Below are 13978 nucleotides of genomic sequence, written 5' to 3'. Positions count from 1 at the left end.
AGAATATGACACTGGAGAAATATTAACTATATAAAAGGCACAGGTTAGTTGAGATGGGTGCAAGTAAAATTCATACACAGAAAATGAAAATAATATCAGTTCTTATGTACTCACACAATTACATGTAACAGAGAATTTTCCCTTGAACTTGGGTACTTCATTGTGGGTCAATTCAGGACCTAAGGCCTTAAAGCAGAAGGGAACCCCAGAGGCCCCAGGAAGCCCTCTCTCTTCTGCTTCCTTCTCTGCACCTGCTCCTTAGGCCCTGCATAGTTCTCCTCGACCTCTGCTGGGCATGTGCTCCATTGCAGTGAGGTTTTTGGGTTCACACTAATGTTCCCTCACTGTGTGTTTGGCACAATAATACACCGCCGTGTCCTCGGTTTTCAGGCTGGTCATCTGCAAATACAGCGTGTTCTTGCTGTCGTGTCTGGAGATGGTGAATCGGCCCTTCACAGAGTCTGCATAGTGTATCCTACCACCAGTACTGATGTATGAGATCCACTCCAGCCCCTTCCCTGGAGCCTGGGGTATCCAGCTCATGTCATAGCTACTGAAGGTGAATCCTGAGGTCACCCAGGTGAGTCTCAGGGACTCCACTAGCTACTCCTCAGCCTGGACATCTGAAAACACAAGAACATTCTGTTCAGGAAACTGTCACACATGTCCACTGTTTATCCCAGACATGTCCATTTTCCCATTCTGTATCCTTTGTTCTCAATAATTTACCTTTCAGAAGTGCAAACAGAAAAACCCAACTCAGCCCAAACTCCATAGTGATTGTCTGTGCTCAGTCTGGATCACCAAGTGGGAACAGCTGGGCATCGAGGGCTGGGTTCCTTTGCAGAGCTGCAGGATGAAGGCTGGGCTTGTTTTCATGAGCACAGGGAGGCCCTATTTGCATGGCCTCCTGCTATATAGACAGCTCTGGGCATGAAAAACTCAGAAAGCACAGAGCTCCCATTTGATGTTAATGTGCTGAGAATGTTTGGCTAAATGATGTCATTCAAGACAACATAAAAACTCATCATGAGATGAATTGTTGGTCTTTATCTCTTTGTCTATCTTTATTTTTCGTGTACTCATAACATGATTATTTATATTTTTCTGCCTTGGAAATTTGTAAATTTATCAAATTGTCAGGAACATTTTCCTTTCCTATAGGAGAGCTGATGTGCTGTAAATGTTCTCCCAATCTCTGGGCCTACGCTCTCCTAAGCTGTGAACAAACTGCTTCTTGTTACACGTCCTGGATAGATCACACACACCTGGGATGACTGTCTTCCCCTCTTCCTACAGGGAGGACATGTGTGACTTTGCTGCATTCTTCTGTCTGCTGAGAGAAAACACAGGCTTTGTCCATGTGGATGCCTGCTACTGAGGCTCTTAGTTTCACCTCTCATGAACTCTCTCACTCTTTCTGTGTGTTGAGCCTTTGTGTGTCTGTGATAGCTTCATTAGACATAACACATAAACTTCCCATAGAAAAAGTGTGCACCTGAGAAGGATTTAAACACAGGAACACTTGTACCACATCCCACACAATCTCAGCAGTGAACTCATGGGTCATCCTCAGTGTATCCTGAGGCTACTCTGCAATCCCTCCCTCCCCTACTCCCCTCCCGCATCCCATCTCCAGCAAGTTTGTGACCATCCTCAGGTTGCTTCACATTAACTTTCCTATTTCAACATATATACTAAGAGCATACCCCTATAATGCTGGTTATGTTTAACACAGAATATTTATTTGAGATATCTGTATATGACTATATGAACGAGCAGTCACAGATATTTAAGCTGATTCACTCACAAATATGTAAAAATAAAACTGGAGATACAGCTCAGTGCTAGGCTATTTGCCTATTGATTCTGAGGACTTTTCTTCCCCAGAAAGGTAAAAATAATCAGTAAATTAATGGTTAAATGCTTCAGATTAATTCCTCAGGTAGTCTGTTAGTGTTCATTTAAGTGTTCCAAGCTTCTGGTTATTACAAAGTGTTCCAAGCTTCTGGTTATTATCTCATCATCATCTTCAAAATGTAGACACACCAAAAAAGTTGTTTTTAAATAGCAAACAGTACAACCATAAAAAACTGGATTAACTAAATCAATAATTTGTAACCACATAAAAGGAATGAAATTATAAGGCAAAAAATATACAGAATTTGGGGATACAAGCTTTACATAATAAATAGGATGAAACTTTATCTACCCAGGTCCCAGGTCATCCTAGGCCATGTGATCAGGTGATTAACCTGGAAGCAATTTCTGGATTACTAAAGGCTGCGTGTGCTGAAATGTCAGAATGTTAACAGACAGGTGCAGAAACTTAGGGGGTGAGCATGTCTATGACAGCCCCTGTAAAAATACTCCACAAGAGCAACTTACATTAAATACATGTTTTGTCTTACATTTCTGGTCCTGGAAGTTCAAGAGCAGGCAATGACGGAGCTGCTATCCGGCAGGATTCAGCTGTGTGCTCTAACTCTTGTCTAGTTTCTGCACCCTCAGATAGTGGAAGAGATGCACACTGGGTCCCTCCATTGCAGGGAGGCAAAACAAGAGATCAGCTCATGTCTCAACTGATTTCAACTAGGAACTCTGCTCTCTTCCAGGCAAATCTCTCAAACAAGACTCCACGTGGTAATGACGTCCTCCAGGGGACTCATGAGCTCCCGTATGGAAACACTGGGAGCCTAGGCTCTCAGACCTAGCTCTCCATCCTCTTCTCCATCCTCCTTCTATCTCTTACTGAAGTCATTTTACTCTTTCTTAATGGCCCCAAAGCTTTCAATCTGTCTAGTACCAAATTAAAGGTCGAATGCAAATATCCTCTAAATAAATGAAGGGTGACTGAAGCCTGAAGTATCCTTGACTGCTTTTTATGATGATGACTCTGTAGGTCAAGGTTTTGCAACAAATAAGACCACAGACGTGCACTCTGTGGCTGCTCTGCCCCGGATCCAATCCCACTCTTGTGCTGGCGTCATTTTTCGGAAGGCTCTGCAGTTTCCTACCTTCTGTGCGGTTCACTTCCTGCACCTGAGTTGGTCTGGGTCTTGCTCTGACAGCCAGATGGAGCAGTGAAGGATGAAGAGATAAGGGTTGTTTAGTTTCACATGATGAGCTTGATGGTGAAGTCCATTGTGACTTGAGAGAGGCAGGTATTTCAGTGTCAGGACATCACTAGCTCTGCCTTCAGGAGTCATGAATGTGAAGGGGTCAGCAGTGTAGGTCATTTCCTTCAGGTCAGTGTATTCTTAACTCACAAGAAACTGATTATAGGAGGGAGACATTATTTAGTTTTCAGAAGTCATTTCCTATTTCATGCAACATCACATACAGATGAGTGATTGATAATTACACAAGTAATGAAGCACAATAAAGAAACTGAGAGCTCTGGCAAATATAAATGAATTTTGTGAAAATATGGGCATTCAAAGTTTAAATATACTTTTCTTAAATGAAATGGATATGTGTATCGAAATCCCTCTGTGTGTGTGTGTGTGTGTGTGAGAGAGAGAGAGTCTCCAAATTCTTTCTAGTTTGTACCCCTGCTCCATATTTAAAACTCATTTTTGCTATTTCTAGTTTTCAAAACACACAATGCACTAACTGTTTTGCAAGATTGCTTATAGCAGAATGATCATCAAATCTGATTCTGGTGTAGCAAATGCATCACCAGGCCAAGCGCTCCCCAGAAATCCCGCTTGAGAGGGGAAATGCGACTAAAGTCACTGCAGGGCCCTGTTCCAGCTAGTCTGCCTGTTCCCAGAATGTCCTCTGTTGGAGCCTCCTAGCCTATGAAAGGGTCCCCATTTCTCTCACTCACCGCAGGTTGATGCAGAGCTCCCTAGCAGTCCCCCTCTCAATGCTCTTTGGTTTGTCGATTCCCACTCTCAGAGCTTTCGCGCATCTCTCTCCCTGCCGGGCCGATTGGGACCTAGTAGCAGCAGCAGGAAATTCAAATTGTGGCTTCCAATGGTGCGGGATCCAGCTTCCACGCTGAGATTTTATCTGTTCCTGTTATAGCCTGAGGATTGCATTTCCAGTTGGTTTCTCTCAGTTCAGTTCCTGGGTTGGCAGGGTACATCTCCCCTTGCTTAGGGCTCCTCACACGGCACCGCTCCTGGATTCTAAGCTGGTAATCTCAGAAAGCCTCCGTGGCTGCTGTCATTTGTCGCCATGTTCTCCCGGAAGTCCCTTGTATTATTCTTATACATCTGTGCATGGTTTCCACATTAGTGTATTGCTAGAACTTTACAGTAGTTTTTGAACTTTAAATTTGTTTTCTGGACTGTTTGCTTGCTTCAGAAATGTATTATGTGTTAGCTCTTTTGATTTATCTTTTACGATGGCACTTTGCAGGAATTTTACCCACATACAGTGAGAGCAAATTGTAAGTACACAGCTGAGTGGGATTTTCAGCATTAAGTTATTTGTGACTCTCTTCTAAGAGCACTTACTCTGCATGTTCAGCATTGTAAGGAAATTCATGATATTTATTTTTAAAAAAAATTTTAAATTCATGATATTTCTATATTTTCCCTGTGTAATCCATGTCCTTACATCACTGGAAGGTACAACTATTTTCTGGATGTAATGCCACAAAAAATGTGGATATTACATATCTGTAGATTTTTTGTATTTATGGGATTTTTTATATTTATGACTGTTTTTGAAGGAACATTCATGCAATCACAAAGATATAAATTTCATTTCCTTTATGGATGAAGGATATCTCGCATGTGGACATAAGTTATTTGATTGCCCTCTCTGAAGTGATGGACTTTTGGGTAGTTTCTAAGTTTGGTTACCAAGAAGAATTTTTACAGGAACCTCAGGTTGCAAAATGTTGTATAAATATGCAGTTTCAATACTGTTGGCTAATTACCCAACTGTAAAGTCACATGAGGAATTCCTTGTGTTAATTTTAAAAGATACTAATCTACTAGATGAGCTAGGAAATCTGTCACTTTCACCAACATTTTTAAGGACTCTAATATTTCCACATCCACAGTAGTCTGTGTATTTCCTGTAGTTTGTAGCCTAACCACAGAAAGTGGCATAAAATGCAAACACCTGAAATTGTTTTGCTAAGCATTGAATTTGGATAAAATCTTCTTTATTTTAGGAACCTTAAGAAAAATTTCCAGAAATGGGAAACCCATAAGGACAGAAATAGTTTTGTTCTCATGTGGTGGAATTAGGTAGTGGGCTGTGCAAGAATGGACTGGACAGCGAAAAATGTGGTGTCCCTTTGGAATTTAGAAATATGATTTAAAAGGACTTTGTGTGGATGGTTGCAGTTTTCATAGCATAAATTCACAAATAATGACCTTTAAACTTTTAATTGGTGACATTTTTGATATACAAGTTATTTCAATAAGTTTGTCAATGATTATCAGATTAATGCTTATAAAATGTTATTATCCTAACATCTATGTAGAACATGTAATGAAAGACACACAGGGCCCATTATTACTCTACTTCCATAGAGGAAAGGAAGATGAGGAGTGAGGAGGACCAGGGTCTCAGCAGCTCTCTGTGGATGGCTCTCTGTGCAGCTGCTCCTGTGCTGGGACTTGGGAGGGCTGACTCCTGGGACACCTGATCCTACTGAGTGCTCCTTGGCTCCCTCTGAAGGGACTGCACACCCCTGGGCTGTGAGGCGCAGGGTCTGTGGGTCCTGATCCCTGCAGGGGTGAGGGCTGTGATTAGGCTCACTCTGACTGCTCCTCATGGTGGATCCAGCTTCCATCCAGACTGTTACCAGGTTCCCTGAGCTTCACTAGGTCCTGTGCCAGATGAACACAGCAGAGTCATTTTGACCCACTATAATGTGAGTTCTGCACAGCTGAGAACATGTTGTATCCAAACAGCAACCACTAGGCTGAGACTTCGTGATGAGGATGGACATGTGAATTTGAAAAAATTGAGATAAATATTACATGGAGAGGCCCCAGATCCTGATAGGAAGCCACATTTTACCTCAGTTTCTTTATGTTTTAATTTTATTGGTTTATATTTGCAGCTCATGCTCTCGACGATCATCCTGGGGAGTGGTTAGGTGCAGACCTTAAAGCTTGGCTCTTTCTTTTAAATCCTATTCTGCGCCCTCATATCTAACTTCCCTCCTCTAATTTCCACATTCCATTTTTCACTCCTGTGGATATTAATCTTATTTAGCTCTTGTTATGGCATATAATGTTTCCAGTAATTGAAGTTATTGGGCTCCTCTATACAACAAAATTTTACTTATTTCCTTTTTCCCTCCTCTTCACCACTTGCCTTTGTTTCTTTCGACTCCTTCCCTGCTGCATGAGGGCCATCTCCTTGCCCTCCTCTACTCAGCCTTCAATATTTTGTTTCTTTGCCCAGTATTTTAGATGCCCTCTGGGGTAGACTCTGAGCTATGTGGCCCCTACTCCTCCTGCTGGTCCCAAGTGCCCCTGCCTGGAGTTTTTTTATCTGGGCTCACAGTGTTGTCCCCTCACTGTATTTCTTGAACAGTAATATGTAGCCATATCCTCAGGGCTCAGGCTGCTCATCTAAGATACAGCGTGTTTTGCCATTGTCCCTGGAGATGGTAAATTGGTCCTTCACATAGTATGTGTTACCACTCCTACTAATGTGTGAGATCCACTCCAGCCCTTCCCTCGAGCCTGATGAATCCAGTGCATCCAGTAATTCCTGAAAGTAAATCCTGAGGCCACACAGAAGTGTCTCAGGGACTCCAGGCTGTACCAAGCCTCCCCTGGACTCCACCAGCTGCACTTTTGCCTGGACACTTGGAAATAGGGAATCCTACTCAGGATACTGTGACAGCTTTCCACTGTTTATCCCATTCATGTCCACTCACACACTTAGTGTCTCTTGTTTTTCCCGAATTAGCTTTTAAAAGAGCAAGAAGGAAAACCCAGCTCGTTGTGAATGCCATGGCAAGCCTTCTGTGCTCAGTGCTGATCACTGAGTGGGAACCGCTGGGCATCAGGGCTGGGTTCCTCTGCAGAGCTGCAGGTTGAGGGCTGGGCTGGTTTTCACCAACCCAGGGAGGCCCTATTTGCATTGCCTCCTGCCATCTAGACAGCTCTGAGGTTGGATAACTCAGAGAGAGCATCACACACTGCATGCATTAGTGTACTGAGGTAATTTGGTAACAAAGACAGCAGTGAAAATAATTATGAATGCAGCTATGTGGTAGAGTCTTGTTCTGTGTGTATCAATGGAGCTCCCTTCACTTTTGCCCATGTACACAGATCATGGATTTTTCATGATGTCGCACATTTTGTAATCATGCAAAACAATGACAGTATCACAAACCATTGCATTATCTACATTAGATCTCATGTCATAAGTTTGTACCCATTGTCTGGCTCTGTGCTCTCCTAGGCTGTAGAGAGCTTCCTGATGCGGGTCATGGACAGAGAGGGACACAGCTGCTGAAGTTCATGTCCCCTCTTCCTGTGGTGAGAACTTGTGTGACTTTGCTGCATTCCACTGCCTGCTGAGGGGAAAACGAGTGGTGGTTGTGTTGGTGCCTGTTAGCAGCTCTCTCATAGTTGACTGTTGTTATCACTCTCACTCTTCTTCTGTTCTCACCTTTTGTTTATCTGTAAAAGCTTCACCAGACATAAGGCATGGGCTGCCCGCACATAATGTGTGTCCCTGAGAAGCATTTCCACACATGGACACTTGCACAGCCACACACATCCGAAGCAGGGAGCACAGGTGTCATCTTCAGTGTGTCCTGAGGTTGCTCTGCAATCCTTCCCTCCCTGTTTCCCTCCTGCATCCTGTCACCAGGCAGCTCGTGACCATCCTCATGGTCTGCTTCATGTTAACTTTCCTTCCTATGAACCCTGCTACATTGTTGCTAGGGATGGAAACTAGTTCAAACATTTTAAATCAGTGTGGATGTTCTTCAAAGAATTGAAGTTAGAAACTCCATAGGATCCAGCCATTCCCATTCTACACATCTTCCTCAAAGAGCTATAAGCAAAAGCATCACAGTACAGCATTATATACATAGCAATCTGTATACAGCAAGATTCATGATAGTTAAATCTTGGAATCAGCCTGTATATCATAAACATATGAATGTATGAAGAAAATACAGTATTTGTACATCATGAACTATTACTCAGCTATAAAGAAGAATAAATTGTAGACAAATGACCATGTCTAACTGAGCGACGTCCAATGTAACGACAGACCCATGAAATTGGAGTATCCAGGGTAAGTATTATACAGAGAAATCCTGGATCCTGACAAGAAACCTCCTTTTACCTTCTTCTAAATCTTCTCTTGAGGTAGACCCTGTGCTCTGTCTGTGACCCGAATGTTGATTGCTAATCCTGGGTGCCCTGTAGGACGCTTTGTTTCTGGGGTCACACTGACATTCCTCACTGTGTCTCTTGCATGGTGACATATGGCTGTGTCCCTGGATATCAGGCTGTTCATTTGCAGATACAATGTGTTCTTTGTGTCCCCTCTGGAGATGGTAAATCGGCTCTTCACACATTTGGGGTACTATGTGCTACAATCACTGACACCCACTGTAGCCCCTTCTTTGTAGTTGCTTGAATGAGACAATCCAGTAATCACTGAAGCTCAATCCAGGGGCTGCCTGTCTTCACAGGAGAGTCTAAGGGACAGACTCTCTTCACAGGAGAGTCTAAGGGACCCTGAAGGCTGCACCAAGCCTTCCCTGAACCCCAACACCTGCTCCTTACACTGGACCCCTGCAAATACAGAGACATCCTGATCAGGAAACTTTCACAGAGATCCAGTGTTTATCCCATTCATGTTCACTCACACACTCAATATCGCTATTTTTCCTCCATGAATTACCTTTTAAAATGGCAAGAAGGAAAAGCCAACTCATTGTAAACTCCATGGCACCATCTCTTTTCAGTCCTGGTTCTGCAGCAGGTACACCTGGCATTCAGGGCTGGGTTCTTCTGCAGATCTGCAGGCTCCAGGCTGGGCTGGGGCCCCTGCTACAGAGACAACTGTATTGTGGAAGCCTCAGATAAGGAAGGTACAGTGCACAAGAGAATGATCTGAGAGATATTTTGCAATATTCCTTATACTAATGGGGATAAGATTCTTCATTATGTATTTGTGTTCTGAAAAATTTATTAGTTTTCTCACCGTTATATATGTATGACATTAAATGTTTTGGTCACTTTCTGTGTTTTGCAGATGTGATACATTACCAGAAACACAACAGACCTATGAGATGTGAGCTCATGTGTGATATGATCTTATGGATTTGGGTCTAGAAATCTTCCCGTGGTGATGAACTGGCCCTGAAAACTTACAAGACAGAGAAGTCATGCTCAGTGATGTTGTCAAACTCTTTCCTCAATGAGAGAACATGACACGATTTTTCTGCCCTTCAACTCATAATAATTAGACTACCATGATTCTATCATGTTATAGAGTGTGCTGTATTTTAAATTGTGATCTATCTCCAGCTTTATTATCTCAGAATAGTTGTATATGGAAAACATATTAATTTTAATTATGATTTAATGACATACATTTTAACACCATGTAATTTGTTTAATATTATTATATTCATTTTCATGGTCAGGGGATGTAATGCATCCCCTGCATGCAACAGTGAGGGAGTGAACACACAGGATCCAGCGAGGAGGTGGTACCCATAAGTTCTTTTATACTTTTCTACAAATTGTCTTTCCAATGTCTTCTTATATGGTACATTTTTCTAAACTGAAATGTTTAGCCCTCCATGAGACAATATTTCCCCACAGAAATTAGCAGATGAATTGATGGTGATGATCATCATGACTGGAGTTATTTAAGAATTTAATTTCTTAAAATCATAGTTCCTTGCAATATAAAAAGTAATAATTTCCCTGCGATGTATTTTCAGATAAAATTAATAAATACATATGTAATATATTTGGTGTGTGTGTGTGTGTGTGTGTGTGTGTGTGTGTGTGTGTTGTAACTGATCATCAACAAACCCTTACATTCTTTGCTTGGAGTTTGGAGTGTGGAAACCTCCTATGTGACCTAGAGTGGATGCATGATGGACTCTGCTCAGTTCACATAATGCTAAGCCAACAAGGAAACTACAGAGGCTGACAGCAAGCCGACTCCCCACTTCCCTCTCTGCACCTGTTCTTTTGACACTTCCTGGTTCTCTTTGGATCCCCAGGGCCCTCTGCTCCTCTACCGCTTTTTTCTTTTTCCCCCAGAATCCTCTTTCTGAGGTGATGTTAACTTCGTGAATCAGTGGTGAGTTATCAGCTGTGTGTCAGCTCTCACCATCCCACCCCCTCTGTTCAGTCTCCTTCTCTCTGTGCTGATGGATCCAGCCCCATAGATATCAACAGTGAGGGAGTGAACAGACAGGATCCAGTGAGGAGTAGGGTCTATGAGGGCTTCATTAGATCAGGTCCAGACTCCTGAAGCACGTGCAGGAATACATATTGCTTTTATGGAAAATTTTTGTCAGTCTATGGAGGATTTCTAGTTTGCACACCTGCTCCAACTTTAAAACTCATTTGTACTGATTCTAGTTTTAAACACACACATTGCATTAAGTGTGCTGCAGAATTGCTGGTTGCACAGTGAACATCAAATTTTACTCTGCTTTAGCAAATACTCAGGATAGTTTTGCGTTATGTGGAAGCTTAATTTTTTGAGAAAATGTAGTCTTCTCCAGTAAAGAGCTGTTAGTTGATTGAGATGAGGAAGTAAATCATGAGAAAGTGGTTTTTGTGTTATACCCTATTTTCAGCCTCTTTAGACAATTTTCTAAATTATATCAATCTTTACCATCACATCAACAGCTTCTTGTATCACCTATATTAATAAAGCACCTAAGAATAAGGCAGATAATATATGCACCACTGATAGGTAGATGAAAGATGATGAAATAGTTACGATGTGGAGGGGCAGAGTGATATAAACTACTTAAATTTTGAGTGATACATATATGAAGGGCAGATAATTACAAGGCAAAAAATGAAAAACAGATAAGAAGAATGTGTATAACTAATAAATTTATAACAGATACATAGATGAAAGGTGCATGCATAGAGTTGGTGGGTGAATAGAAATATGACAGAGCATAGATGGATAGAATGGTGATCATGGATACTAACACACATAGATCAATGGACAGATGATAACAGGAGGGATAGTTATATAAAATCCTTGCTCAGATTTTCTCTCTAGTATTTAATTTTGTTCAAAATTTCAAAACTATGAATAAATGACTGCTTATATATCTGAATATATAGAGATACAGCCACCATGATTTGCAGCTGAACCAATCCTCTTGGTGACATTTTCCCAGGTACCCAAATCCCATTGATCCCAAATCTCTCTCTCAATGATTTCACACTTTCACACCAGGTAGGAGTCAGTGTCCAGGGCTGGCCAGCCTTGTCCTCAGGGACTCAGAAGAGCACAGAGAGAGCTGGAGCCCAGGTTCCTCTTTGGGAAGGCACTGGTCCTCTCTATAGTCTTGACTCTACTGTGGGCACCTTGTTCTTTCAGGTCAACTGGCAGATGAGGACAGCAGTGTTTCCAGACACACTGATAGCAGTTTGCTGAGATGTCCAGATTTTATGGAGGGTAATGTAAATACAGCAAATTCACTTTTCGGTAAAAATAGACACGATATTTAAGACATTCTATAAAAGTTTCTGGCTACTGACAGTAGGTCCTAATAAACACTGCTCAGGCAGTGCTCCATGACTGCAGGATGTGTGACAGCGTCATGTTCTCTATCAATGAGATGCTGAGAGAGACTCTGCACAGTCTAGTCTACCACAGCTCTCCAAGGTATCACCCTACATCACCAAGGGTGGGGAAATGAACAGCTCCAATAACAGGTGAACACTCAGCTCAACACACAGTGATGTCCAGCTATTCAGAGTAAAAGTCTGCATGAACAGAATTGGAAAATGTTCTTCAGGATGAGAGGTCTCATAGATGTATCTGAGGGTGGATGGCAGACTTCCAGCCAATAGAGAAAGAAGTATTAAACATTTCTACACCTAAAACCTTTTGAGACATTGTGATCACTTGTGCTGTGAACGAAGACTTCATTGACAATATGTTGTGCAATCAATAATAAAATGGGCAGGGAAACGAAAAAAAGCTTGATTCCATGAAAAAACAGCACTGTAGGATCAGCGATATAGAAGATCCCTAGAATCTCTGTGCCTTGATTACTGAAAAATCCTCCAGGCTGCCACTACAGGGTTGAGAAGTTGGTTCCCTAGAGCAGTGTGAACAGCGCGCCCCCCGCTGCTCCTGAGTTTCCCTGCAGGGTGGTTTATGTTTGGGCTCACCATTGTAAGAAATCACTGTGCGTCTTCCACAGTAATAGGTGGCTGTGTCTTCTGTGGTGACAGAATTCAGCTTCAGGGAGAACTGGTTCTTGCCTGTGTCTCTGGAGATGGAGATGCGACTCTGGAGAGTCGGGTTATACTTAGTATCACCATCATACCAAATATGCCCCATCCACTGCAGACTCTTTCCTGGGGACTGACGGATCCATTTCCAAGTACTGTCACTGGTGATGGAGTAGCCAGAGACTAAGCAGGTGAGGGTCAGTGTCTGTGAGGGCTTCATCAGGTCAGGTCCTGACTCCTGCAGCTGCAACTGGCACAGGAAACCTGGGGAAAATAAAAACCAGTCAGTCATGTGGTTTGTTAACCTTTCCATGGACCCATGTTTGACACTGAGGACACTCACCATGAGGGGCTGTCACCAGGCACAGGAGAAGACCCAGAAGTCTCATCTTTCATCCACACCTCTGCCCTCCTGGGAGACCTCAACCGTGTCTTGGGATGGAGCTGTGAGTTCCACAAACTGTGAGCAGGTTATGAATCTGAATTCAGAGCATATATTTGCATATAGGGTACACACTTTCTATATGAAGGGGACATTGATGCCACGCTATGTCTGCTCCTTTTGTGCTACTGAGAGGAACCTCCTGTTCTGAATTCCAGCTGGGTTTGAGTCTGTGATAAGTGGGAAGTTAAGTTTAGAGGAGTGGTGGAAGCAGGGCAATGATGACCACACCTTCCTGATCCCAGGAATGGATTCCTCCTGGCCCTTCTCCCTTACTGTACCCCAGTCCAACTTTCTTCCCACCCAGGCTCTGATGCTCATTGTCAGATCTCTGTGTGAGATCTGCAGCACAGCTCCCTCTGTGTCTCCCTGGTCTCTCTCCTAGAGTTCCATCCATGCTGCTTGAGAGCTTGCTTCTCTGTCATTTTTGTTTTCAGGAGAGGTCCACCTGCCTCCTACTCTAAGACATCCTGGGATCCGAGTCCCACCTGAGCAGAGGAGCAAAAAAATGGAAATAAGCATGTGAGTTCTGTGCTACCTCACAGGGAAATTTGTAATCTCACAGAATATATGTTTTCCTGCACTCACATGACCATGTGTGTCTATTGAGTGTTCATTATCTTTCCAGATTCAGCTTCTCCTCTTGTTCTCTGGAGTTTATTCCTAAATCAAAAAATGTATCCACATTGTAGTTTTCATTTTTTGAGCAATCGTGTACTATGAGCATCATGCATAGGATAACAATGTCTCTAAACATAAACCTGAACAATTGCTAATCACATTGTTTCTACATTCTTTTTGCTGGTTGGATTTTGAAAGAAAATGTCACTCTACAGTACAGGCTATGAGATTGCCTTTCAATTCTTTAGGTAGCAAAGGCTGGGCTCAAATGTGTGACAGTCTTCCTGTTTTGTCCTTCTGAGGGTCAGTATTACACGGTGGTGACACCATGCCTGCTTCATAACTTACATTTCTTTCTTTTGTTTTGTGAAAATTGGCTTATATTCCAAGTTCATCTTAGCCTTGATCTTGTGATTTTGTTTCCTAAGACTTCCATTTTCTGGCAATATGCATTCTTTCTAGCATTCTTGTTTTGTGGCTTCATTCATTTAGAAAGTTAGTTCTCAACTAC

The 13978-nt window shown here is 42.5% G+C and overlaps 1 gene segment (V, D, J or C); it reads right to left on the bottom strand.

Moving 5' to 3' along the window:
• Window positions 1-330: 330 nt before the first annotated feature.
• LOC111755908 (Ig heavy chain V region 1B43-like) lies at window positions 331-13500 on the bottom strand. The segment is given in 3 exon segments: window positions 331-566; window positions 12342-12668; window positions 12748-13500. Coding segments are annotated over 3 exon segments (609 nt in total).
• Between the last annotated feature and the right edge of the window lie 478 nt (window positions 13501-13978).

This window comes from Cavia porcellus, unplaced genomic scaffold, assembly GCF_034190915.1.
Source record: "Cavia porcellus strain 051 isolate PalLab524CR breed Dunkin Hartley unplaced genomic scaffold, mCavPor4.1 scaffold_8, whole genome shotgun sequence".
Taxonomy (NCBI): Eukaryota; Metazoa; Chordata; class Mammalia; order Rodentia; family Caviidae; genus Cavia; species Cavia porcellus.
Note: the sequence above shows the minus strand (reverse complement) of the source record. Positions and strands in the feature narration are given on the sequence as shown.